The following is a 26,559-nucleotide window of genomic DNA, read 5'->3' as shown; positions in this document are numbered from 1 at the left end:
CTCCCCAACCCGCCAAAGAAGCGTCGGAAAACAACACTAGGTCGGGGCTCAGAAGCTTGAGAGATCCCTTTTCCCAACTTCACAGGATCGAGCCACCACTTGAGGGAGTCTTTTATGGAGGAAGGATCCTTAATTCTTCTTCCAAGTCTTCCTTGTTCTTCCAGTTCTCCAGCAGAAAGAACTGGAGAGGTCTGAGATGTAGCCTTCCTAGAGAAACAAACTTCTCCAGCGAGGAAATGGTCCCCAGCAGACTCATCCATTCCCTCACCGAGCATGTTTCCTTCTCCAAGAAGACCGCGACTTTTTCGCAACAAAGAACTTGCCTTTCTAGCGGACGGAGGCTAGAAAAGCCGCTAATTCATCTGAATCCCCAGATAAGCGATGGACTGGGAGGGGATCAGTTGCGATTTTTCTACATTGATCAGAAGTCCCAGGGACTTCACTAGATCTAGAGTAAAATGAAGGTCCTCCAGACACCTTCGTGCTGAAGAAGCGCGGATCAGCCAATCGTCTAGGTAGAGAGATCCTGACTCCCGAGAGGTGCAACCACATCGCTATATTCTTCATGAGAAGAGTAAACACCCTCGGGGCTGTGCTGAGTCCAAAGCAGAGAGCCCTGAATTGGTAAGTCTTGCCCCCAAGACAAAGCGGAGATACTTCATCGAGCGGATGAATCGGGGCGTGGAAGTATGCATCTTGAAGGTCTAAAGACACCATCAATCCCGGGGACGAAGAGCTCCTAAAATAGACTGAGACGTTTCCATCTTGAACTTGTCCTTCTGGACAAAGTCGTTCAGCCTGCTGACGTCCAAGACAGGTCTCAACCTTCTGGATGTTTGGAACCAGAAACAGTCTGTTGTAAAATCCCGGGGATTTTGTGTCTAAGACTGGCTCCACTGCTCTCTTCTCGAGCATTTGGTCGAGAAGGTCGAACAGTATCTTCTGCTTGGCAGGGAGGTACTTGGGAGATAAATCTCTGGGGGTCGAAGACAAGGGCGGAAGAGTCAGGAAAGGAATTAGGTATCCTCTCTCTACTACTTGGAGGGACCAAGAGTCTGCCCCTCTCTCTCTCCAGGCTTGAGCAAAATGAAGAAGCCTGGCTCCTACTGGCATCTGGAGGAGAAACGAGTCACTTGCCGCCCCTCTTGGGGACGACCTTGCCTCTAGGAAAACCTCTGCCTCGAGGTGCGGGTTTGGAGAAACTACCCGTGGAAGAGCCTCCACGAAAGGGCTGCTTCTTTTTAGCCTGTTGAGGCACAGAAGACGACGAAGAAGGTGCTGAGGGACGCTTAGAGGACCTGGAAAGGAGGTCTTGAGTGGCCTTCTCCTGAAGGCTGGAAGCGATATCCTTAACCAAGGTCTGGGGGAAGAGATGGCTAGAGAAAGGTGCGAACTGAAGTTCTCCCTTCTGAGATGGAGAAACCGACTTCGCCAAAAAGGAGCAGAACAATGCTCTCTTCTTTAAAAGAGCTGACGAAAACTGAGAAGTCAGATCTTCAGAGCCATCTCTGACGGCCTTGTCCATACACCGCAGAACGCTGGACAGCTCCCCCAGACTAATAGAACTAGGGCTATTAGCCTTAGTGTGCAGAACGCCCAGACACCAGTCCAAAAAGTTAAAAACTTCCACTGTCTTGAAAAGTCCTTTGAGGTGGTGGTCCATTTCAGTGAGAGTCCAGGAAACCTTGGAAGAGGACAAGTGGGATCTCCTAGAGGCGTCCACAAGACTAGCAAAGTCCCCTTTAGAAGTAGAGGGAACTGACAAACCCATATCTTCCCCTGTGTCGTACCATATTCCGGATTTGCCCGACAAGCGAGAAGGAGGCAAAGCAAAAGAAGTCTTCCCTTGGTTCTTCCTAGTAGACATCCAGTCTTGAACTTTCTTAAAAGCCTTCTTGGTAGAGAAGGATTTCTTCATTTTAAGAAAGCCAGGAGATTTCCTCGCCTGAGACGAAGCCAACTGCGACGGGGGGGAGCGAGGAGCTGAAGCTTGAAACGTATCAGGAAATAAATCCTTAAACAGACAAGTCAGAGTCTGATAATCGGAAGAAGCAGAAGGAACTTGTTTCTCTTCGTCCGAGGGTTCTGACGGCAGGGGTTCTTCTTCCTCAGCTGGAGGATCAGGAGAGCAGGGAGGAAGGAGTCCGGAATCGCTGATACGCCAGCGGGACTTAACGTGCTTGGAAGTAGAGGCTACATCCTGATGAGCCTGAACAGAAGAAACGGGAAGTTGGTCATCAAGAAAAACTGCAGGCGTGGTAGCAACATCCGCAGGATGAGAAGAGATAACACGAGGAGAGCGAGTAGCGTCCTGGCGAGAAGCGCGCGCATCTCCGTGAACTGGCACGGAAGAGGCTTCACGAAGGAGAGCGCGAGAAGCGTCCTGGGTGAGCGCGCGCCGAGACACAGGGTGAGGCGCGCGAGAAGCGTGAGGAGCGCGCGAAGCGCTAGAAACTCGAACATGGCGCGCATCGGGAGAGACGTCAAAATCTTCAAAGAGAGAAGGAATTTCTTTAAAACCTTCCTTAGGCGCAAGACGAGAAGCTTCAGGAGAAGCAGCAGGCGAAGGCAGCGAGCGGGAGAGTGGGAAGGCCTGACTTCTTCACAGGCAGATGCAAATCTTTACGACGCGGCCTGGCCTTCCTACGATCCATAAGAGAATCCAGTTGCTGTTGCATGCCTAACAAAATCTGGCAAGTAGGGGACACAGCTCTCTTAGCAGACGGACTGAATTTGCGAGAAGGCGAGCGGTGAGAAGGCTTCTTCTTTCCCAATGGGGAAAGGTCTCCCATCTTAGCGCGAGCAGCGTCAAACTCCGAAGAACGAAACTTCTTCCGATGAGGGACTTCCTCGAAACTTTCAGGTGACGAGCGCAAAACGTCTAGAGGAAGAGGGCGTGGCGTCCTCTCCTCTCAGGCTTCTCATGAGGGGTCGAGAGTCCAACCGGCGCTCCAACCCCGACAAGGGGAGGACATGTCGGAGGGCGAGAAGCATTCCTTATGGATGCGTGCCCGAGCACGATCCCTGGCAGCCTGGGTGGAGTCAACAGGACCTGCCGAAGGGACGTCAGATCGGAGGGGGAGTCCCGTAACCTTCATGCGGCTTTCGACATGCCCTCTCCCGGGTCTTGGGAGTTCGGCAGAGGTCCAGGCCTAGAAGCATTATAGGGTCGATCTGACGCCCCCTCCACAACACTAGGGGGATTAACACACACTACACTTTGCGCTTGCAGGGCATTCACTTTGTTTTCAAGAGCGCGAATAGACTCAAGAACTAGAGTCAGAGCATTACTTTCTGCAACAACCTCAGGGCCCGAAGGCAACACTAAAGGGTTAGGACTACAAGCTACAGGGTTACTAACGTGAGAAATCCCTGACCGACCGTCCACAGAAACACTCCTGGAGGAAGACCTCCTCACCCTATCACGCTCCAATTTACGCATATAGGATTCGTACTTCTTCCATTCTCCCTCAGATAATCCCTCACATTCATTACAACGATTGTCCACAGAACATTCCATACCTCTACATTTCATACATAAAGTGTGAGGGTCTACCGAAGCCTTCGATAGCCTCACCTTACAACCACCCAAGCTACACACACGATAGCTAGAGGAAGACATTATATAAAGAAAAGTCAAAGGCCAAATTCAAAAAACGGTCCAGAAAAGCGTATGCCAAGTCACAGATCCAAGTCGATACCAAAAACAACCAAAATACTCAAATGACAAAATATTGAAATCCAAAAAGCGGAGGAACTGACAACAGGTGTTGACAGTCCGGCGACAGAGAAAATCTGAATAGAAAATGGGAATGGTTCCTGATACCCGCGCCCCAGCGGCGGGAATGTGTACTAACCACCTGACCGGCCACTGCGTGTGCCGCGAAATTTGAAATTCTGTCGGACCTTCGGAGAATACAGCTATATATATATCTGGCAGGTAAGTCTCATGAACAAAATTTCGATTTATGGTGAATTTTTGAGAAAACTTTTTCCTTACGTCCGCACGCAGTAACTCAGCTGAAAATCTCAGAAATTCTTTTGTCACTTTGTTGTAATGTTTGCACCGTTTTATATTAGCCGTTACATAAAGTTTTATATATGAAAATGTGCGCAATTTCATGTAAAATACAACAAAAAACAACCCATGGTTGTAGCTTTTATCAGTTTTGAAATATTTTCATATAAATCACGATAACTGCCAAAATTTCAACCTTTGGTCAACTTTGACTCGACAGAAATGGTTGAAAAACGCAGTTGTAAGCTAAAACTCTTACATTCCAGTAACATTCAATCATTTACCTTCATTTTTGCAACAAATTGGAAGTCTCTAGCACAATATTTCGATTTATGGTGAATTTTTGAAAAAAACTTTTTCCTTACATCCGCACGCGGTAACTGCTGAAAATTTCAGAATTTCTTAAGTCACCTTGTCGTAATTTTCGCACTGTTTTATATTAGGCCTTACATAAAGTGTTATACATGAAAATGTGTGCAATATCATGTAGAATACAACAAAAAATAACTCATGGTTGTATCTTTTATTAGTTTTGAAATATTTTCATATAAATCACGATAAATAGAAAAAATTCGACCTTCGGTCAACTGTAACTCAACCGAAATGGTCGAAAACTGCAACTGTAAGCTAAAACACTTACAGTCTAGTAATATTCAATCAATTACCTTCATTTTGCAACAAACGGTTAGTCTCTAGCACAATATTTCGATTTATGGTGAATTTTAGAAAAAAAAATTGGTTTTTCATCAGCGCGTTACGAATTCATGAATCTTTTTGTGATAATATTTTCTCTGTGTTGCTTTGATCATTTTACAATTTGTTATATACCAAAATCATTGCAATTTAGTGTACAATACAACGAAAAAGACATACCTCATTAACTTTAACCGTTTTGCTCACAGCGCGATTTGTAAACAATTATATATGAAATTTTTTTCACGCTGTCATATATTCCAATATTTATATATGATAATGATTTTTTTTTTTCATTTCTGATGGTTGCATACTAAACTTCATGCAATGACGATAAAAGGAGCCAAAAATGAACTCTTAATCTTCAAAACTAAGCGTGCTGTGATTTTTTGAAAAAAAACTTTTTTCCGCTTCGGCACTAACTCCCAAACGCCGCCAGCATACGACAGACACTTTTGTAAATAAAGGCTCGGCGTTTAAGGGTTAAATGAGTTCACGTACACTTCTAGCAGATTTTTCCAAATCCATTCGTACACTTTTTCTATGCCTACTTCCACGTCCTTCCAATGATCATAATGGAGTTCAGAACACTGAATTCCTTCCAGAAAGTTCTGAGATCTTTCTCCTCATTATCTGTAGCCTGAACAACCTGAGCAAACTTGTTCCAAAAATAATGTGCCTTGAATGTAGCCACAGTGCCCTGATCTATGGGCTGTATGAGAGAAGTTGTGTTTGGTGGCAGAAACACAACTTTTATGTTCTCATTAATATCTCTGATGTGCAGAGGAGGGCTGGGAGCATTGTCTAGAATCAGCAGAATTTTGAAGGGGATGTTGTTTTCCCTACAATAACTTTTCACTTCTGGAATAAAGCAATGCACAAATCAGTCCTCAAACAGCACTGTGCAGTCATCCATACTTTCGTATTATATTATGATAGTAATGCACATGAAGCATATGCTTGTCAATTCTTTTTAATGTCCTTGGATTTTTGGAGTGATAAACCATGAATGGATTAAGTTTACACCCAGCCATATTTCCCTCAAGCAGAAGAGTCAGCTGATCTTTGTATGCTTTAAACCTGGGCATCATTGTTGCTTCTTTATGCATGTAGGACCATTGAGGCATAATTTTCCAATACAGTCCTGTTTCGCTGACATTAAAGATTTGCTCTGGCAAGTACCCTTCATCAACGATGATCTTAAGCAAAGCATCCCTAAATTTAATGGCTCCTTCGGCATCAGTGCTTGCTGCTTCACTGCTATTTTTCACATTATGAAAATTATGACAGATTTTGAAACGACAAAATCATCCAGCATTTGCTGTAAAACTTTTGTTGTTATCATCATATTTTTTCTTCAGTCCCTCAAAAAGCATGCTCCATTTCTTCTAAAGGCCCTATCCTCTTCTTTGATATAATCGTCAAACAAAATGAAGCAGATGCCTTTACAGCATCCATTATTCGTTCCTTGTCTTTAAGATGGTGGATATCGTTGACTGCGATAGATGCTCATCACATGCGATTACCATGACTGCCTTTCCTGCTTCATGCTGGTTGATAATTTTCATTTTCTGCTCCAAAGTGATGGAATGCCTCTTCTTTTTTGCACTACCAGCAGGAGACTTACTTGGTTGTTTGGCAGACATACTTTAGAGTTTACTTTCAAAAGTGCAAAAATCACAAACGAACACTGACCTAATCTTACTTTCTTCACATCGAGAGCCCAGTGAGATTGACTCGGAGATAGCTGTGACTATTCCAGCCTCTTGGGCCAACATATTGTACACCATACACTGCCTGATTGTGCGCTGCTGTCTGCGCCCCTCACACGCTAAATTTAAAAATACTTATTTTCAAAATATTATCATATCAGTATTAATTGCTAAACCCATCGCAAAATCGGATTACCGCAAGGCGAATTATCATAATTTAAACACTAACAGTACCTGTATATGGTTACTGACAACTGAACAATACAGTTGTAAATCATAACAAAATCTGGTAAAATATTTTCCTCTTATGACAAAACTGTTAAAATTAATCTTACAGTACAGGCAGTCCCCGCTTATCCGTGGTATTGGTTAAAGCGTTTCGATTTAACCATGCTTGGTTAATAACGTCGTTAACCAGATTTTCAGCGCTGGTAAGTGATTTTCGGTGCCAGTAAGTGATTTTCAGAGCTGGTACGCGGTTTATCGGTGTCGGTAGGCGGTTTACTGGTGGTGTCAGTAGGCATTTATCCACGTTGGTAAGTGGTTTATCAGCGCTTACGGCATTGTAAACACCATTTATTACCATAATTATAGTATTGTGGTGGTCCGGTTAACAACTATTTTCGGTTATTGGCGCTCGGCCAGGAATGGCACCCCCACCATTAACCGGGGACTGTCTGTGCTTGTTATTTGGCTGTGTTTAATTTTTCCAATTATCTAATTAATGGGAAGCAGAACATTCTAATTTGCAAATACTGTACATACCTTTTCAATCTGAGTTGTTGGGGACGTTATAAGAAGACATTCTGGTTTTTCTTCAGGTTTTTGTGGACTGCTAGCATCATCCTTCTTCTCCTCTTTGCTTCTTGTTCGCATTCTCTTTGGTGTTGGCCAATCTTTAGGTTCTTGATTTTTCAGCCTAGGTGACTGCCTTAACACTCTTTGGTTATCATCTCCCTCCTCTGTAGAATTAGTACCGGGCTCAGATAACTTCCTCTTCCTTGAAGTAGGTGTAACCTGTGCTTTAGACGGTTCTGTTTTCTTAATTTCATCAGCTATGGTAACCAAACTCCATAATCCCACTTTCCGTCTACAAATCATACACCTGAAAAAAGGAACAACTTTCCATTTATATAATTACTGAAAAGTAAAGTGAAGCACAAAAATCATTCAATTTACAAATACTGTATACCAAGCTGGATAGCATTTGAGAAGAAGAAAATGGAAGATTGAACAGGTGCACTTCAAAGAGAATGGTAAATGGCAGACATGGATTTAGAATAAAAGGCAGAATAAGAGAGACTGAATCAACAATCAAGTTAACCTCAATATTACAAGAAGTCACTTCAGATACAGTATTATATTTTAATAACACTGTTTACAAATATACTATTAGTCCTGGTAGTGCTAACATCATCATTGCCAAAAACCTATGGCAGTGAAGTCAAACTGATAAGGTTTGTGTTCATCAAAAATGATCCTTCAGCGACCACCAAATGGGTATCGGAACAGAACCACATGCCTTCCCTGGCAGCACTCTTCCAACTGTTGCAGGGCAATCTTGAACTTGGGGTACAAAGATGAGGGCTTGGACACCTTACCTCTCAAGTGGAAATGCGAAAAAGATCGCACAATATGGGAGGACTCAAAATTTACCTAACATGCATTCCACTAAACCTTTGAATGACTGTAAAATCAGGTTAACATCCTGTTCTAACTTCTCAATAATTTTTCCTGAATTAAAATGGGAGGGCAAGGTGGAGCTAAAGACAAAGTCTCAGGTCTAGTTCTAACTAAAGGATTAGTAGAGGAAAAAGCCGGAGACTGAGTAGAGACAAATAAAAAAAAGTTTATGATTAATAGGAGAAAAGGCAGGTCTAAGCCCTGACCTAACTATCTGCTTTCTCAATCTATTTGCATCCCTTCTCTTTTTATGTCTAAGGAACTTAAGCATAAAGTTCACTGACCAATACCTACATTCCTTACACCTATTAAGAAGATCACACTCTATGCCAGTGCGGGCAGCAAAAAACAGTGTGTCTATCTAATTCAAAATTAAACATCCTGCTAACACAGTAATCATTTCTGCAGAACCTGATGTTCTTAGCCTTGCTTCCAGTGGAAGACATCCTAGGAAAAACAAATGTACAATACCATGAAAACAGCTGTAAGGACAAAACAATGAAATACAGTACCTATGGCCGACCTCTGCAGCGGTAAGAATTCTTACATTAGCTAAAACATTCAAAACACACCTGGTGGAGAACAGGTGAACCAGAGCCATCCAGGTCAGCCAAGTGATTGTTTTTTTTTTTTTTTTTTTTTTTTTGAATGCTGACAGTAGGATTCGTCCCAAATATGGCATTTTTATACTAAAATACAGTTTTATATATATACTTACCAAGTAATTACATTGCTATTAGTTCATTTGCACGGCAGCTTGAATTCAAAATTTTGCAGGTAACACTTCACACGTCTGTGTAGATGACCAGTTCGGCCCACTAGTGGGAATATTAGGAACGACTTTAGCAGATAACTTCAATCTGTTCAAGCCTTACGTCCATCAGCGGGGAGGAGGGACTGCTCCGGTCATGTAATTACTTGGTAAGTATATATAAAACTTTATTTTATTATAAAAATGTCATTTTTATAAAAGTAACTTACCAATTACATACCTGATTCCCACATTGATAGGAGGTGGGATACATGGACATATTCTACTCCAAAAACATTAAGTATGTAATGAATTTGAAAATAGAAAAAAAATGCTAATATTGAAAACCAATGCTTGTCATTACCTATCAGCTAAGAGAGCTACTGGGATACTGCCTCGGGTGGGTGCTCATCTTAACTTGTAGTGGCGTGGAGGTATAGCCATGGGTTGCCTCCTACTTAGTGGGAACTTTGCAGCGAAAGAAGTACTCTGATAACTAGCAAAGCATGATATGTGTTCACCGTTGCCCTGGGCATAGCACCAAAATAAGAACAACCAGACAACGCTGTCACCCATACTGAGATAAAACTACAACCCATCCACTGAGAGTGGTGGGTGCTTCAGGTACAATGTACCTCCTGGCACTGCAAAAAACTCGACACCCTATTACTAGGTGAAGAGACAGTGGGAAAAAACAATCCTATGCTTCCTTCCGTGATACCATGCCAGTCACTAGAAATGGTCTCGAGGCACTGAAGATTCAACACTGTTTAACTTCCATTAAAAATAGTGAGAAACAAAGAACAATTACATTCCCAGTAGTTTGAAGGCAGAATGGATGTACGAGGCATAAAATGTATGCAAGCTAAAGAGGTAGAGGCTACTGACATCCTTAGCTTTACTTAAAAGAAGGCAAACTGCACTCTAATTCTGAGTGTGTCCCAAGTAAGAAGAAGTCCATGAGGGCAATACGTTCTAGTCAGTGAATGAAACAGATCTTGCCATATCACCATATGTAGAGGATGGTCCTCTGAAAAACTCCAAAAGGACAGAGACCTCCCTATCCTCCCACAGAGCTGGAGAGGGTTTGAATGCTCGGAGAATGATCTGGTGTCAGGTTGCAGCTGGCACCAGAAGCACTGAGAGCTTGGGACTGGTGGGCGCCCGTGGTAGGTAGCGGGTGCTCGTGGAAGCTAGTGGGCACTTGTGGGAGCTAGCCAGCGCCCGTGGGCGTTAGCAGGCACTTGGAGCAAGAGCTAGCTAAAAATCCCAGCGTAAATTACGAAAAGAGCGTCTCCCTGTGAAAATACCTTCTCTAAACGATGACTTGGATCTCACTAGTGCATCCTAGTTGAAGTCAGAGGTCACTGGGAAGGGAGTCTTCTGTGTAAGGTTGCTGAGAAGAGGAACGCAGGGGTTCAAACAAGGGACTCATCGGTCATTAAGAATACACCCAGGCTCCAGCAAACCAGATTCCTTCCTCACCTGGACGCATCAAAGACCAGATAAGATCGTCAAAAGCTAGGCCCCTGTGTTTAAGCACTTAGTTAAGCATAGATCAATACCCTTTACAAATGGAGTACGAAAGATGTAGATCTCCTCAGATGCAGAAGGGCTATCCAAAAATGGGCCATAGATGTCCCCAAGAAGAGGGGTAGAGACTGCAACCTCAGCTTCAAAAAAGGCCCACTTAGTCTGGCAGACGGAGCTAGAAGAATGACATCTGCAACCACACTAGTTTAAGCAATAAGTCTAGCAGAGAAACCTTGTACTGGTGCTTTCTGAAGCTACAAAGGTTCCTTAAAGTGGCAACTAGGATCATAGACGGTCTGCCCCATGGACTCCACAGTTCCCACCAGACCATGGGATATAAGGACGTACCTGCTCTCAGTTCGTCTGCAAGAACTTTAGACGACTTGAATGAAATCGAATCTGATCTGTTAACAGAAGAGGTTCTATTGCTTGGAGAAAAAATGAGAGAGAACGAGCCTTTCTTCTCTGTGTATACACTAGGAATGAAATCTCGTCTATAGAGAACTACCACAATCCAGGTGTAAACTAAGGTCAAGAAGCACTGAAGCTCCCAAGAGAAATGCTTACAGCTCTCTAACATGTGAGAGAGATCCATCATCTTGGGAGCATGACCCGCAAAGTTTCCGGTTCACTCATAGGTTCCTTGACCAAGATCCGAGGTGTACAGTGGAAGACTAGGTCTGGGCTTAGAGGAAGTCGGGAGTTCCTTTCTTCATCTAAGTATGTACAGCCACCACTGTAGGTCCGACTTTAATCTGGGGCTATGGTAAAAAGGTGACGTGTCCAACTGTGTTACCCTGTCCCAGTTGTGACCAAAGTACTTTGGTCAAAACGGTCGTTCTAAGTCAAGACTGATGTGAAAAAAAAAAAAAAGTCAAATGAAGAGGAGAGAGGACTCGTGAGTAGACCTAAAATGCTGCAGAGAGATCCAGGCACAGGTCCCTGAACTGAGAAAACTCTGTCTCAGAAGACAGGCCTTCTGGTTCGTCTCCACTGTAGACAACTGACCAATCTTGCAAAGCATCGTGCAGCGTCGTGGACATTGTGAACCAACTGCCAACTCTAAGGACCCTTGATAGCCGTGCGAACACTTGGAAAACCCATAGGCTCAACTACACCTCGTACAGACCACAAAATTCTGCGGTACAACATAGTCCTCCACAGGCCAGCCACAATCCTTAACCAGAGAAAAAACAAAGCTCGTGAGCAGATGCTGAGTGTTGAGCAGAGAGTAGGCGCCTGGCAAAGGGGACTGGTGCCCACTACTTGGAAGCTGGTGCCAGGCATTCCATCGGGACCTAGTGCCCAAGAAAGAACAACAGTGTTCTCATGAAAAAACCTAAGCACCGATCAAGAATTGTGGAAGGCGTCATTAACTGCATGTCAACCTTGTGCAGGGACCATGCTCATTTCTCTGCATCATTCCTATTAGAATATGTACTGCCGAAGCAAGTACTTTGGAAACTAGGCATCCGGAGGGGGTCACTAGGCACTCCATGAAACAACGGACAAACACTTGGCGCCAGAAAGAGGCGTCAGCCTCGCAGGCTGAAGATCGGTGCTCTGGAATACAACTGGTTCGAGTGATGCTCACACTACACACTGAAAAACTATGCTTACATCAAGATGCCTTTCCAGTGGCTGTCTGACAATAATGTACCTGGATTACAGGCTCGACTGAGGGACAACTACCTGGCGACAAAACCCATCGGACTCCCTTGGACGGCCAGTATGTCTCCTTCCAGGAGAAGGGAAGCAGGACAGGAACTTTAGGTCTAGATTACCCAACAGGCCGGATAGCCTACTACACCGCCATAAAGACGCCTTTTCAGTGGCTGTCTGTCAGTACCTGGGAATATGCAACAGGTTTGACCCACCAGCCTCCCTTGGACATTCAGTACAGGCAGTCCCAGGCTAATGGTGGGCTCAGTTAACAGTAGCACCGAAAATCACGATTTCCGCTTATCGGCGCCGATACATACCTAACAGACATCGATAACTGAAAATCGGCACTCTTCAGCGCCGATAAGCCCCGAAAATTGCTGAAAAAAAAATTACAAAAATCACCGATTTTCGGTTATCATCATACCCTCAGAATGGAACCCCGCTGATAACCGGGGACTGCCCGTATGACTTCTCCTAAGTGATGGGGAGTATGACAGTGACTTAGGTCTAACAGAACTGGCGGGCCAGATAATCACCCCACTGCACAACACTCACTCTGCAAGGTTATTTTCTGTTAATCCAGACACAAGACTGCCAATGGTAAGGGAAGGAAGCTTGAGAGCCAGGTGCGGAAGCAAACGGATAAACACATAGGGCTAATAGAAGGAGAGAAAAAGGGTACGTCACCTTTGTACATGCCTGGCTGTCTGCTACAGTTGCCGCCTGTGGGTGCACTTGGGCATTTGGGCACTTATGGGCGCTTTGGGGCGCCTTGGCTGCACAGAGCAAGAGTTGGCGCCAGGTGGTAGGAGTTGCCAGTGGGCACTCGGGCATTTTTGGGCGTTGGCTGCTCAGAGCACAAGTTGGCGCTAGACAGCAGATGGTGTCCTGGCGCTTGTAGCATGAACTGGCTTCAGGCTGAAGTGGGCGCCAGTGGCTGCTTCTGGGTACTGGAAGTGTGAAACGTTCACAATCTGCGCATCAACCTCGATGCGTGTCATCCTTGCACAGGAAACATGAGAAGCTTCTCAGAAAACGTTACGACTAATGTACTGCCCAAGCAAGTACTCTACACAACATACTGACAAAGCAAATACTGGGACCGATTCTCGGCCGACATAAAATATTGTTATTACTTGTTACTTTTGACACTTATCTAGGTCCCGCACCACTTCCAAAGTGTTCGCAGGGCCTCCAGTATCGAATTAAAAATTTATTCATCAGATGTATTGCCCTGAGCATGCGTCATCACACTGTATGTTCCACATTCACTGTTTGATATTCCATAACACAGCACTGATAAACAAAAAAGTTTAAAGTTCCTTTTGAAAGACTTCAAATCCTCATACTGCCTCAGCTCAAGAGGAAGCTTGCTATATAGTCTAGGAGCTGCATATTAAGCACCCTTCCTGCCTTACTACTTTCTCCCCTTACACTTTCAATTCTCTGGAAGGGAAAATGTGAGGGTTAAGGTAATATTGTTTACCGACGGCTAGCAAGTATACTAGGTTCGGTAAACAAACATCAAATGCAAATCCTTGGCCTAAAGGAATGATAAAACATTCAAGAATTACTTTTAAGCAATTATATAACGACAGCTAGTAAACAGTCTATGCCTTGTAAACCCCACTAATGTAAAATTTGGACTAAAGAAATGGCATAAGACGCAAGAATTACTTTTAGGTCAAAACTACATTGGCTGCCCGGAAGTAGCCTAGGCAAAAGAAGTTTTGCCTGGATTAGCCTAAAAGAAAGACAAAAAATTAAAGAATTACTTTTAAAGCAAACCCTAAAAGAATGACAAAACATTTAAGAATTACTTTTAAAGCAACTATACCGGCAGGTTGCGAGTGGCTATGCCCGGAAAACACCATTCGAAAATTAATCTTAAAGCAAAATTATACCAAAGGCTTGCAAGTAACCTAGACCCGGTAAACAAAACATAATGCAAAAGTTTCAGCCTAAAGGAATGGCGTATGAGGATTGCTTTCAGGGCAGAGTTGTTATTGGCGGCTCACAAGCCTAGATGTAAACAAAAGACTTTTAGACAAAATTCTGTGGATGAATCAACTTAATAACAACAAAACAAGGAAAAAATTCATCCTAAGATTTCATGAAGGTTACTAATATGCATTCCAGTGGATGTGTACACCACCAAAATCCAGATATTATATCTGGAAAATAATGAATACAGCTGCCGCCATACTCGGTCTTCACCCGAGCACGGCTGGAACAGATTGACGTCATCTGCTAAAGTCGTTCCTAATACTCCCGGTAGTGGGTGGAACTGGTCACCTAAACAAACGTGTGAAGTGTTACCCGCTAAATTTTGAATTCAAGCTGCCATGTACTGTAAATAAACTATCAGCTATGTAATTACTTGGTAAGTTACTTATATAAAAAAATGGGTTTAAGCGACCTACACCCAGTATTTTTAGGTATTTATGACCCCATACACGAAAATTAGAAAATGATCCCATAAGGTACTATGGTTATTTTTCTACCGGTTTTTATGTATTCTGGCACGATAGTGTATGCACAAGTTTAAATACACAGGCATTTAAATACCAACTGACTCAAAGTGACACCGGTCAAAAAGATGGATGATCAGAAAATTTTTTTCTTTTTTATTTTTCCTTTATTTTTTAATACTTTTGTTCATGAGGCTAACCTTGCTGCAGGCATTTGTCCTTGAAATATTTCATACCAATTTTCTATGACTGGTAATTCCTCTCAATTCAGTAACGTCACAATATTTTGTTGACATGTGGCTGGATGAAACTTGTCCCATAAAAAAAAAAAAACAGTTATTTCTTGATTTTCCTTGCTATTATTGCTGAGAATATTATATATATATATATTATTAAATATGGCATTGTGAATATGCAGAGACCAAAACACAACTAAAAAATAACCATAAAGTGGCTTATACAGGAGGCCAGACAGTCTTCAGCTGTTCGTAAATTTCTTTTCACGGCAGACAGTGCGAATATTTCTAGTGTCAAATACGAGAAACTAGTAAAACATCCTGATTAAGATGCTAGAGTTGGTTAATTAACCAGAAGTGTCTCCAAATACTGCCAAAAATTTACCAAAAAAACCATCTTGACTTTAGCTTTTTCTCAAAAGTAAAGTTTTGCAACTTCAAATTTCTAAGGCGCCATTGATTTTGAACCTAGAGGCATAATTCTTTTTGTTATTTGTTTCTGAAAGTTCCTAGTTTCATTTTTAGCTTAGTTAAAGCTATGTTTGCTTTACATCTTATTTTAAATGAATTTTCAGTATTTAATTTTCAATTTTTTCTATGTCTATAATAGTCAGCCTAACCAATTAGTACCAGCAGTTAAGAATATAAGAGTAATTGAATAATTTAACCTATTTTATACACTTGAATGTGTAGTTTTCAATATTACTTACAAAAAATGAGACTGATTTCAAAATAAAATATCCTTAGCAATTTAAAAAATGCATAATTTTCCTAATTTTTTCATATTTTTATTTTATACAAAACTCAGATAAATATGTAGAGGTCATGAGTCACAGGGTCCCTCAAGACAAAACAATTAAGAATAGACATTTCACTAATATGGAAATGTTGAGGATACAGCAAGTAAATATACCAACATCACAGCCACAATTCACAGGTACAGAAGCTATAATATAAAACATCCTCTTGCATCAATAAAAATTGTGTTGTCTGTGCTACCTCAGCCATTAAAAGTATTCCAAAGAGTTTCATTTAGTGTAAAAAGTTTACCTGAGATATGAACCTTGTCCCTTGGACCAGCCACATAAAACTAAAAGAACAGCTGTAATTTTTGCCTCATCCTCTGCTTCATCATTCTTGAGAAGGGCTTTGGTGATTTCATCATCAGTTCCCTGGGACAAAAAGATAGAATACAGTATTATATTATTATCCTCATTAGTTTAACTAAACCAATGAATCACACTTACTGAATCATAGAGCTCACCCAACGGGGTCCATATTAAATGCGGAGAGATTAAGAGCAAGGTAATGTTAAGGGGATCGGCCGCCTAAAAAAACCCAATAATCTTTAAAAAATTCGATTTGCTGAAAAAAATTCTATGGCTTCGTATAGGGTTCAAGAATGTGTCCACGAAATATTATGCTAAAATTTGCCGTATTTCTCTAGTTATGGCCTAAAATGTAACAATAACTATATACCCATAAAACACCAGTAGCGCAAATGATTTAGTCTGGTATAGTTTTTGCGATATATATTACGAAAACTTCCTTTGAAATGAAATGTATAATGTCAATAATATCCTACTCAGCACCTTTTTAGTTATTCCTAGCCATGACAACGCACACGTCATACCATGACGCCGACTGTGGCCGAGAGTTGCCTATAAACTTCCAAGCTAGAAGGACACGTTTTTCATGCTCGCTAGCCTTGACTGAACTCTGTATTTTCTGCGGTGTTTTTGTTTTTTCACCGTGCCTAAAAGGTCCAAGAGTTCACTTCATGCTTCTAGAATGTGGAAAAGCCAAGTGGAAAAGTCCAGGCGAGAAGTAGAAGAAAGAGTTCAAGAAATTAGTGCCACAGAGGGGAATGGAGCGACGGAGAGAGAGAGAGCTGTCGCCCATCAAACGGCACAGGCAGCGATCTCTGCTGACCAGAGACCAACCACATCCACCCCTAAACGCCTCTTTATTTGTTCGTCACTACCAAAGGGCAAAGATATTTTAGAAAAAGAAAGCAGTAGCTCGGAGGCTGATATTATAGACGATCCTGAAAATAAAATGATCATAATAAATGAAGCAAGACTTGATGAATTACTTGAATCACGAATCCCTAATTGTGAATGTAAAGTAATTCCCAGGATCCATTTGGCAAGGGATGGATTCGAGACACTAATAAAAAAGTGTAGGCAACTATGACACCCTAGAGTAATACCTTGCAGCAAGATCAGACAGGGGGGGACCAGGAACCTAAAATTTATAAGAATGTGTCTTAGGCACATAAATAATTAATATTCTTATTTATAATCATTTTGCATTAATTAATACCCAAAAATAAAAATTAAAACCATAGAATTAATTGTAACACAGTCTTTGAAGTCCCTTTTACTTTTTTTATGTAACTAAAACTTTGAAGGCCCGTTTCTCAAAACATAAGTTTTCCGCCTTTAAAATGCATCTCCTCCCTTAGTATTGGACCAATCTAAATGAAATTTTAAATATAACATGGGGAAACATGGTAGATTAAAACAAAGCCGGGGATTTTTAATATTTTGAGTTTCTGATTTTTGGCAATTTTTTTTTTTTTTTCTGTCATTTTTCCGGGAAAATTTCATTAAAAAAAAAAAAAAATTCATATCTCGAAAAATAATTGAAAAATCAAAAATCCCCGGCTTTGTATCGAAGGTCCATATGTGTTTTATACGTAGTTCAAATCTCATGCCTTAAAACCAAAAAGCAAAGGAGGAGATGCATTTTGAAAATGGCCATTTTTGGCCGAAAAATGCTCTGGCGTCACAAAACCTAAGGTCACTGAACAAATATTTTTTCCCCAGAAGTTCCACACAATATCCTTTAACAAACCCCCTATATATCAACAACCTGTCGTTAAAAAAGTCGGAAACCGGCCGATCCCCTTAAGAAGTTAAGACAGCTAAGTAAAATGATACCAAGGGTAATGGATGAAAAGTAAAAGGCAGTGCAATACAACATACTACACTACATATACAGTGTAAAGTGTGTTACAATATGCAGTACACAAAGTAATGTAGAAAGTAATAAAAATATTTCAAAAAATCCATTGCAATTCAGACTATAAAGAGTACAGTAGTTTGAGCGAAAACACAGGTGATGGTCATCTACTTCAAAATAAAGGCTAAGTAAATAGTCAAAAAAATTACTACAATACCATTTATTATTTCCTTCCCTTTACAAAGTAGAAATTGTTTCAAATATGAAATTTTGAGCATCAGTGGTTTTACACAGGGCTCAGATCCTTTAAATTTAAACCTAAAGTGTTATATACAAAAAAAGTCCCACTTTCCTTTTAACTTCAGGAATGTTGAAGATGTAAAGGTAACTAAAAATTCTGAATATTCTAAGTGTTAATTAAAATAACGAAAGAGAAAGAGAGAGAAACCTTCCACTGATAGACATTGATAGATAGAGAGAGAGAGGGAGAGAGAGAGATTTAAGAAAACAAAGAGAGAGAGAGAGAGAGAGAGAGAGAGAGAGAGAGAGAGAGAGAGAGAGAGAGAGAGAGAGAGAGAGAGAGATTTCAAAACAACACTGTGTTTTGACTATATTGTGGTGACAAGGCCAGAACTCGAGAACACTTAGTCGACCTGGAAATCATAAAAGATTTGTAAACTACTATGAAAGCGAAACCTGTGTTGTGATTACAAAAGCCAAACTCGGATATGCGTTATGATTATGTTGTGGTTATGAAGCTATTATGACTGTACTTAATCGAGTTGAAAATCACAAGGAATTCATAACAAAACGCATGGTGGCCTAAATTGGATAAACAGCCAAGGAAACCATAACTTTTGATGACGTCAAAGCACCTCCTTTTGAAGGCAGTGCAATTTCCAAAATCCACCCAAAAAAGGGGACGTCTTTAGATAACTTCAACCAATTAGACATCTACCAAGGCGGGAATGAAGCAGGGTTTCCGCCTTCAATGGGTGGGACAATTAACTTCCAAAAATCCTTGTCAAGTCGAGTTCTGAGGGAGATCAACAGAGAAGGAACAGGAGAGCAGATAGAAAGAGAGAAGGTAGCAGAGAGCAACAGAGAAGGGAGCAAGGAAGCAGAAGAAGAAAGGCTCACTTTTGAAACTCCTGTAATCTTAAACTGCATTTCACTTTTGTAAAACTACTGCAACTTTTATTATTGTGTTAATGAAGTAAAGAAAACGAAATAGTGTCTTCTTAAAGCCTCCTGGGAATACTACGCTACTACAAAACAAAGCCGGAACGATAAGCAACTATAAAGAAAGTAGTTTTCTTAACTTGGCAACGAATAGCAGACATAATAGAAAGAGAAAACAATAAAGGAACATTACAAAGATAAAGCTTTTCCCATGCAGTATTTGGTAAAGGCAAAACAACTGAAAAAACAAAATAAATGAAAGGCCTTTTTGTACAACCAATTTGTGACAGTTGGGTCATTTAAGGTGCCATATTCAAATACCTTACACACTGTGGAAAACAAAAACAACAACCTTAGTGTATATTCCCAAGGTAAACTTAGGTTACACAGGTAAACAATTTCATTAGTAATTTTTTTTTTACTTACACAGGTAAACATTAATTTCGTTAATTTTTTTTTTACAAGACATTTAGCACAACACCTCTCCTTCAACCAATTTTCTTGTTCTCTGCTTTCTAATTTAAAACTTACAAATCCTTCATTACTAGGTTCCTCAAACTGATATGAAAACCTAAAGCTTTCTTTTTTTTTCTGGTATGGTATACCAGCTGCACTATTCTGGTCTGCTTACTTACCTAATCTTGCGGATTACTAATATATCAACTTCATAACAAACAGCCTTACATCAATTTTTTTCCCTTTTACACGGTCAAAACATAAAATGGCTTCTCCTTTGTCTTGTAAACTTTCTGCCTGAGTTTTGTATGGACTGGGAATTCATAAAAATCCATTTACCATGATTTTTTTGGGTCTTCATACTAATTTTGGTCCTTCTGCCTCCAAATCTACTACATTTTTACTGTTCCTCATTTCTTCTCTTCACATATTCAAACACCTTCTCTTCACATATTCAAACAATCTTAATCTTCATGGTCTCTGTCCATTCTCTAGCTGTTGGTCATCTAATCACTTCCAATTTCCTCATTTGTAATATAAACATCAGTACTTCAATCATCAATCTTCATATTCTGTAGTCACATCTCCTCTTTTATACTTTAGGTATCGAAAATCTCTTAATTTCTTTTATATTTTACAATACAAAGCACCTCTTATGACAACCTATTACATTTGATACAAGGTGCTGAGTTTACTCAAGCCCATTACAGTACTATGGCAGCATACTGAAATGCAGACAGTGCAACTTGTGAATGCCACTGCCAAGAGCTACTTCATATGCATTATAAGCTTAATATAATTATTATATATAACTGCCTACAGTAAGAATTTGTCTTTGTCAAAATCACTTGGCTCCTAGGAATTTTTGGTTTACGCTGGTTACTTCAATTTTAATCAAAGACTGGCCTAACTTAAGCATTGCTGATTACCATGGCAGGACAGCTTGGGAATTTTGTTCATATGATTTTTCCCAGATGATTAAGCCGCTTACTCATTTTAAGACAATGTATCATATCAAATGCTAACAGATGTTTCAAACATAGATAATAATATTGATGGTGAGCTCAAAGACACAACTGACCACTGCACTCTTCCATAACCCTGAAATTAACTGGAAAGCAAAAACCAGTGATATTATTGAAGACAGGTATGAAATTTTGTCAAGATTGTCAATCTACTAAGAAATTCAGTTAGCCATTATAAGAATTCTGGCTCTTTATATCCGAAAATTATTAAAGATTAAGACAAAATGACAATTTATAAATATAATACATACAAATCAAGAAAATAAATATGGTTGTCCACTTTGTAACACTGACACTCATTTTAATAACTACAACACTGCTCAAACTACATGAAGCAAGTACTTTAAGATATTTGTCATTAAAACAGACATAATTTATTAAGAAACATGAGATGTCACAGCCTTTGATTTGTGGACCAAGAAAATCTACCATCTTCTGATCTAGTACATATACTATCCTTCCTGTATTAGTTAAAATAAACACATTAACCAGCACCAAAGGTTTTTGTAAACGACTAGTCTTAAGATGGTGTTCCTCTCAGACACCTGTCACTGTAACAGTGAGTCTTTTTCCATAAAATTTGCTTTCTGCTCTAAGGCTATCAAACAAATCTATAGCAAGCTAGACAGCTAGTGTGTTTTCATTAATTTTGAAAAAGCAGGAATTTGTACAAAGCACATATCACTGTATTCCTTGGGTCCTAATGCACTGGATAACTTTCACAGTTTCTTTGTATTCAGTTTTCAATTTTGTCTGCTATGTACCAGAACTTCAAGAACAGCTTATTTTTTTCAAGCAAAAACCTTCTCTTAGCGGGATTTATATGCATGGGTTCAACTTCTCTCTCTGACCATAAATCCATGCTTTTGGTTGTAATATCACCAGAAAAACACTACAGCTTCAGAAGCCTTCTATATCTTTCTTGACTTCCTCTGTTATTTGCTAGATAGGTCTCATAATCTCTAGCTGCAATTGGGCTCTTGTTTTTTTTTTCTGTTATTATCTAGTACATCTAGGAGCTATAGTTTGGATGAAAAAAGGATGAGGATAAAGTTGACACCCATCCACTGTACTGTATAAAAAAAAAAGCTAAACTCTGAATTAGAATCTGATGAAAGTAGCAGTAAGTCCCAAATAGAGTGAACGCTCGCAGAGGTCAGATGTTTACAGTCAGTCTTACAATCGATCAAGAACTGATGGAGTTTGTCAGCAGTGATACTTGGGTATGTGCTTACTGATGAATGCCTGGCAGTTTCCTTACTGCTACAATGCCTGGCAGTTTCCTTACTGCTACACTGCTATGTCTCAATCAACAAACTTAAACAGTGCTGGGTCGGGTTATTAAGTGGATGGTAACCTTTAATGAATGCCAGATGGTATTGGCACCTAAGCTCCTACAAACACTACTGAAAATACTATAAATATTAACTTTCCAGTATGTTTCACCTAAACCTCACTACAAGGGACGTAAGCTTCACAACAAATGGGGAAAGTCCTAAACCTCTTGACAAACCATGATAGTAAAATGCTCTGCCAATTTTGGATACTCAATAACAATTTCCTTGCCCCTGCAGCTTGTAATTTGAGAAGCTGAGAGCTTCCCGTACAATTATCAAGGAATGATGAACCACAAAAGACAGAAGCTCTGCTCATTTTGAACTTTATATTAAATCTGGATAAGATGGACATAGGATTTGTCTGCACAACATTTGCAATAAATTTTCTTAAAATCTTCAAGTCATTCTCTAACCTGCCCTGTCTTTTCATGGACTTAAAGGGGTCTTGTCATTCCATTGTAACCAAACTAATCTTACCAAAATAGCTGAAAGTCTCTTGATGTTTACAAATGGCAATGCAGAATTCAGAGCAGCTAAAGTCTGCACCGAGTTCTTCATATTCCTCAACTGTTCCCCATTAATCACCAAAGGGTCCATAAATTCTGCTGGGCAAGGGTTATACAACCATCCACATGCATCCTTATGGCTGGTCTCTATGCGAGTTTTCAGGAGATTAATGAAATTATCATCTGAAAATCAAAAGAAAGCAATATATCTTGTTTCATTTCATAAGACAATTGATCAGTTGGTGCACAAAAGTGCTTAAATTATCTGTAAGCCTACTATTCATACTTTCCCGCTATATAAAACTATATCTCAAAGACATTTAAAACAATGATCAATCTTAAAGGTTGTTGAAACCACCTGGAATGTTGTCAAGTAATATTCACCTGTTACATTGTATTTTCAACCACTGTATTTGATAATTCATGTTATTGCATACCCATCAATCATAAAAACTCCATTAACTGTGCACAATGCATATAAGCGCACAAAGCAAAGTATTTCAATGAAAATGGTTCCAGTGGGCATGCTTAGCCAACTCTGGAGTCTAAGTGTATTCATTCTTCTGAGCACTTTTCTTTCTAAAACTTCTCTGTATCTTAACATGCTTATTAATGTGGCATTGTCAGAATTTAATTTTCAGTGCATTTCCATCCTGCGTGGAAGGTGTATAGTTATTCGGCGATTTTTTTCAGAGATACCTTTTGGCAGCAAGCATTTCCATGTTGCTCAAAGTAGCCTTTTAATCTTCTGTTTCATTTCCTCACTTTATCACAGAACTTCAGCCACTTGAGTCTTCAAGGTTTAATAAATTTTTTTTTTAATTTCCTGTTCATATAGTCTGGCATTTTTGCTTACCATAAGCAATAGATGGCATTAGGGGCTAAGTAGTTAGTTGCTTCCCGATTGTGTTTTGGGAATTGTGTGTTCTGGTTGACCAACCCTCCTGGCCTACTTTATACACTAGCCCAATGTGTGATGTTCAGCATAGTGGCTTGTGTGCTGCAGCACCACCATTCCAAGCTGTAATTAGCCAGAGGTGCCTGAGGTAGGAAGTATTTTACTTGAAAGGGTTATACCACTAGTCTACTAGTTAATGATACGACATGCTGATAAGTTTTTTTTTGTAATGGGTTTAGGTGGTGTTTTTTTTGAAATTGCAGATTGAAGGTTTTGGCCTAGGGTATTAAGGACAATGATTTAAATTGTATTTTCCTTATATAATTATGGTAAGTGGTGAAGGGTATTTAAAAATTTATATGAAAATTTACTGTAATAAATGTATTTTACAGTAGTTATGTCTATCCCTCATCCAACTTACTTGAAAATTAATTTTGTTAATTGAATATCCCTGACGATGGGCTTTTATGGTAACCTTTACCCTTGCCTTCTTCTGATCATGGTTCACTTTGCACAGCTATGTTTGTTTAGGCTATTTACCTCCTGTTTGCCTCTCACAGCACTGTTTACCTTTGGTTCTTTGTACCTTCTCAGCTTATTATGTGATACTGCGTGGTTTTTCAGTGTACAGGCACAACCCTACTTATGAATGAGTTAGTTAACAAAAGAACACTTGGGATAATGAGGGAAGGGTTAAAGGAGCAGGTTCTTCTTCCTTTGTTCTTCTAAAAATTCTTACTGGCAAAATAGGCGCACAGCAAAATTTGACCTGATGACTGTCTGTTCGTAACTTGAATGTTCGTAAGTAGGATGGTGACTATATATTTTGTTTTGGCATTTTCAATCCGATTGTTATTATGCCCCAGCATACTTGTGCTGGCATGGATGGCAAGTCCTATAGCAGTTTCTTATTGCCCTTGGAAAGGATGCCCTTTTGCAATGCCCATCATGTAAGGGTAAGTGTGTTCTCTCAACCTCACTTGAATAATCTGAAGGAACTGGTGTATTAAAAGTGGTGTAAATTTGGGCAATACATGAGTAAAAGCACCGTCACACCATGACCATGAACCTGACCATGAATGTCAGGTCAGAAGTGTCTTGGATGCTGTCTCCTGTTAAAAGAATCAGCAACCACAGGTCTATACTCACGAGACTGGATTGGTGCAAAGATAGTATCATTTGCACAAGAAAGAGTTGCTTTCAAAGCCATGCCATGTTTATATGTACATAATATGATATATGTCTATTCTCCAGAGGAGTTATTTCTGCAGATGTCTCCCTCTCCTGAAGGCTTCCTGACTACCTCTAGTAAGGGACAGTCTGGTCCACTGTATACTGATTCTGCAGTCTTTGCCTTCTAACCTCTAATCCTCCTGGTCTTTCCTCTTCCTACTCAAGCCAGATCTTTCTCATCCACCTTCACATTTGCAGATGTGGGTGTACTTTGCTTTACAAGTAATTTCAAGAACAGACATCTCTATCTTCCATACCTACAGAAGACCAATTTGAATGGCTATTTATTTATCAATAAATAGCTTAACCAGACTACTGAGTTAACATTCTTAAATCTCATAAGGATGGCCAAAAGGATTTGTTCTTGATGAACCACGTTAGATATTATACAGTAATGTCTTAAAAATTCTATAAATTTTCTAACATCTCAAAAAATTTGTTTCTAATGCTTGATATAAGCTGTTGGTTCAATGTTGGGCAGTCACTCTAGGTACGCTTGACTGAAAGTGCTCTGCATTCTCAGATTTTATGGATTGAATTGTGCTGGTTATTCAGCACACCAATGGGTCAGATGAGTGTGGTCAACTCAAGGAATGGGGTACTATTACATCAAAGTGATGTTATTTTTGGAATGAAGACCACCACAAACAAACAGTTGGTTTAATCTGTTTTAATTTGCTTAAGTCAGATTCACTATTTGCCAATGCCTGACATTTATTGAAAATGATGGGTTTTACTGACAGGGAACTGGTATATGGTCTGATCACAGTGACTATAACTCTGCCTGCTTTATCAGCACCCTCATTATCAACATATATACTGGATTCTTGAAATAAAGACTTAAGTTATTAAAAACGGATTTTTGGAGCAATAACTCTGGAGTGATCCTTAAGCACTTCTAGAATGATTGATACAAACTGAAGACAATTTTAGTGAAAACAGGCATTACTGGGTACAGAAAACTAGTTTGTTTCATATGACACTATTGAAGAAAATTCTCTACACCATAAAAAGAATTGGAGTCATCTGAAGAGTTTGCAAAATGTGTGCTTTCAACTCTCATATGTTCTGCTGTATACTGCTTATGATGTTCAGGAGTATATACATAATTTTTGGACAGACAGCACAAGTGTGTAAATATATGTAAATTACACAAACCAAGAATGGGAATTCTAGTGCTTAAGGAAGTGGTATGTTTATACTGTATTTACTGACTCACAAAACATCAGTATTGAACGTTATATATCTAGTGGTTTGTTGTGATCTCTTAAGAAATTATACAGTACAGTTACCGTGAATACAGTGTATATTTCCCAGTCTGCCTTATTTTGTATTACAGTGTGGGATGGCATACCTGACTGAGCTTGCATATAAATTATCATGGGAGATGTGCCTGAACTCTTACTCTATGAACTACAGAGAACCAAGTGCTGCCCTAAAGATAAGGTAACACAGGTTGGGAGGCAGCTAGAATTTGAGTCAAATATTGATTGATGGGTTCAGATGATAATTTTACCACTAGTGTCACTTGTTAGAAGGGAGGGTTGTGAAAGTCACACCATATGAGCTAAATCTCTAAGACATGATGCCTGAGATTATCTGTCAGTTTTTAAGTCTCATAATTCACGTGAATATGGGACAGGTGATTCAGTTCTCATATACTATGTGATTTTATAAATTTAATCTTTATTATTTTGTTACTTTCATTTAAATGGGTTAGTGCAGAAGCTGTAAGCGTTATACATTTAAGAAATACTGTATAGACAAAGTATGCTGTTAATTTTATTGTGTGTTTGTAAAGACAGTCCTCCCACTATGTTTGGAATGGGGCAATGGTGGTTGTTGTGACATCATAAGATGTACGGTAGACGGTAGCTGGAAAAACAAAACGGTGATGGGAGTTAGTCAGGGGTTTGCAGTGGTAACGGAAGGTTGTGAGTGCTCTCGGATATGGTTTGTCAGTTGGGTTCGTAAGTCTTTCTTTTGTTTATTAAGCTTGTGAGCTGACTTAGACGAATAATACAAGGGCAGGTAAATAAATTAAATAATTGTTTTATATTAGTTATGCTAGGTGTATATTCAGCCTGATAGTGACAACTACCTACATCGTGGCCTATTCAGCACATACTTGGCCTGACTGATGCCTGACAAAGGAACAAAGAAGGGAGAGAAAGCCAGTTGCTCACCCATTCA

The 26,559-nt window shown here is 39.9% G+C and overlaps 1 protein-coding gene and 1 pseudogene across 4 annotated transcripts in view; both read right to left on the bottom strand.

The window, feature by feature from the left end:
- Positions 1 to 26,559, bottom strand: part of LOC136841653 (zinc finger C3HC-type protein 1-like) — a 132,865-nt gene that overhangs the window by 86,711 nt on the left and 19,595 nt on the right. For all 4 annotated transcript variants that reach the window (XM_067108795.1, XM_067108794.1, XM_067108793.1 and 1 more), the window contains exons 3-5: positions 22,207 to 22,418; positions 15,813 to 15,934; positions 7,189 to 7,528 (exon numbers count right to left, since the gene is read on the bottom strand). In XM_067108795.1, coding sequence (XP_066964896.1) covers positions 7,189 to 7,528; positions 15,813 to 15,934; positions 22,207 to 22,418 — 674 coding nt within the window. The remainder of the gene's footprint in view (positions 1 to 7,188; positions 7,529 to 15,812; positions 15,935 to 22,206; positions 22,419 to 26,559) is intronic.
- On the bottom strand, positions 11,744 to 11,844 carry LOC136842196 (U6 spliceosomal RNA; annotated as a pseudogene).

Source organism: Macrobrachium rosenbergii, chromosome 9, assembly GCF_040412425.1.
Source record: "Macrobrachium rosenbergii isolate ZJJX-2024 chromosome 9, ASM4041242v1, whole genome shotgun sequence".
Taxonomy (NCBI): domain Eukaryota; kingdom Metazoa; phylum Arthropoda; class Malacostraca; order Decapoda; family Palaemonidae; genus Macrobrachium; species Macrobrachium rosenbergii.
Note: the sequence above shows the minus strand (reverse complement) of the source record. Positions and strands in the feature narration are given on the sequence as shown.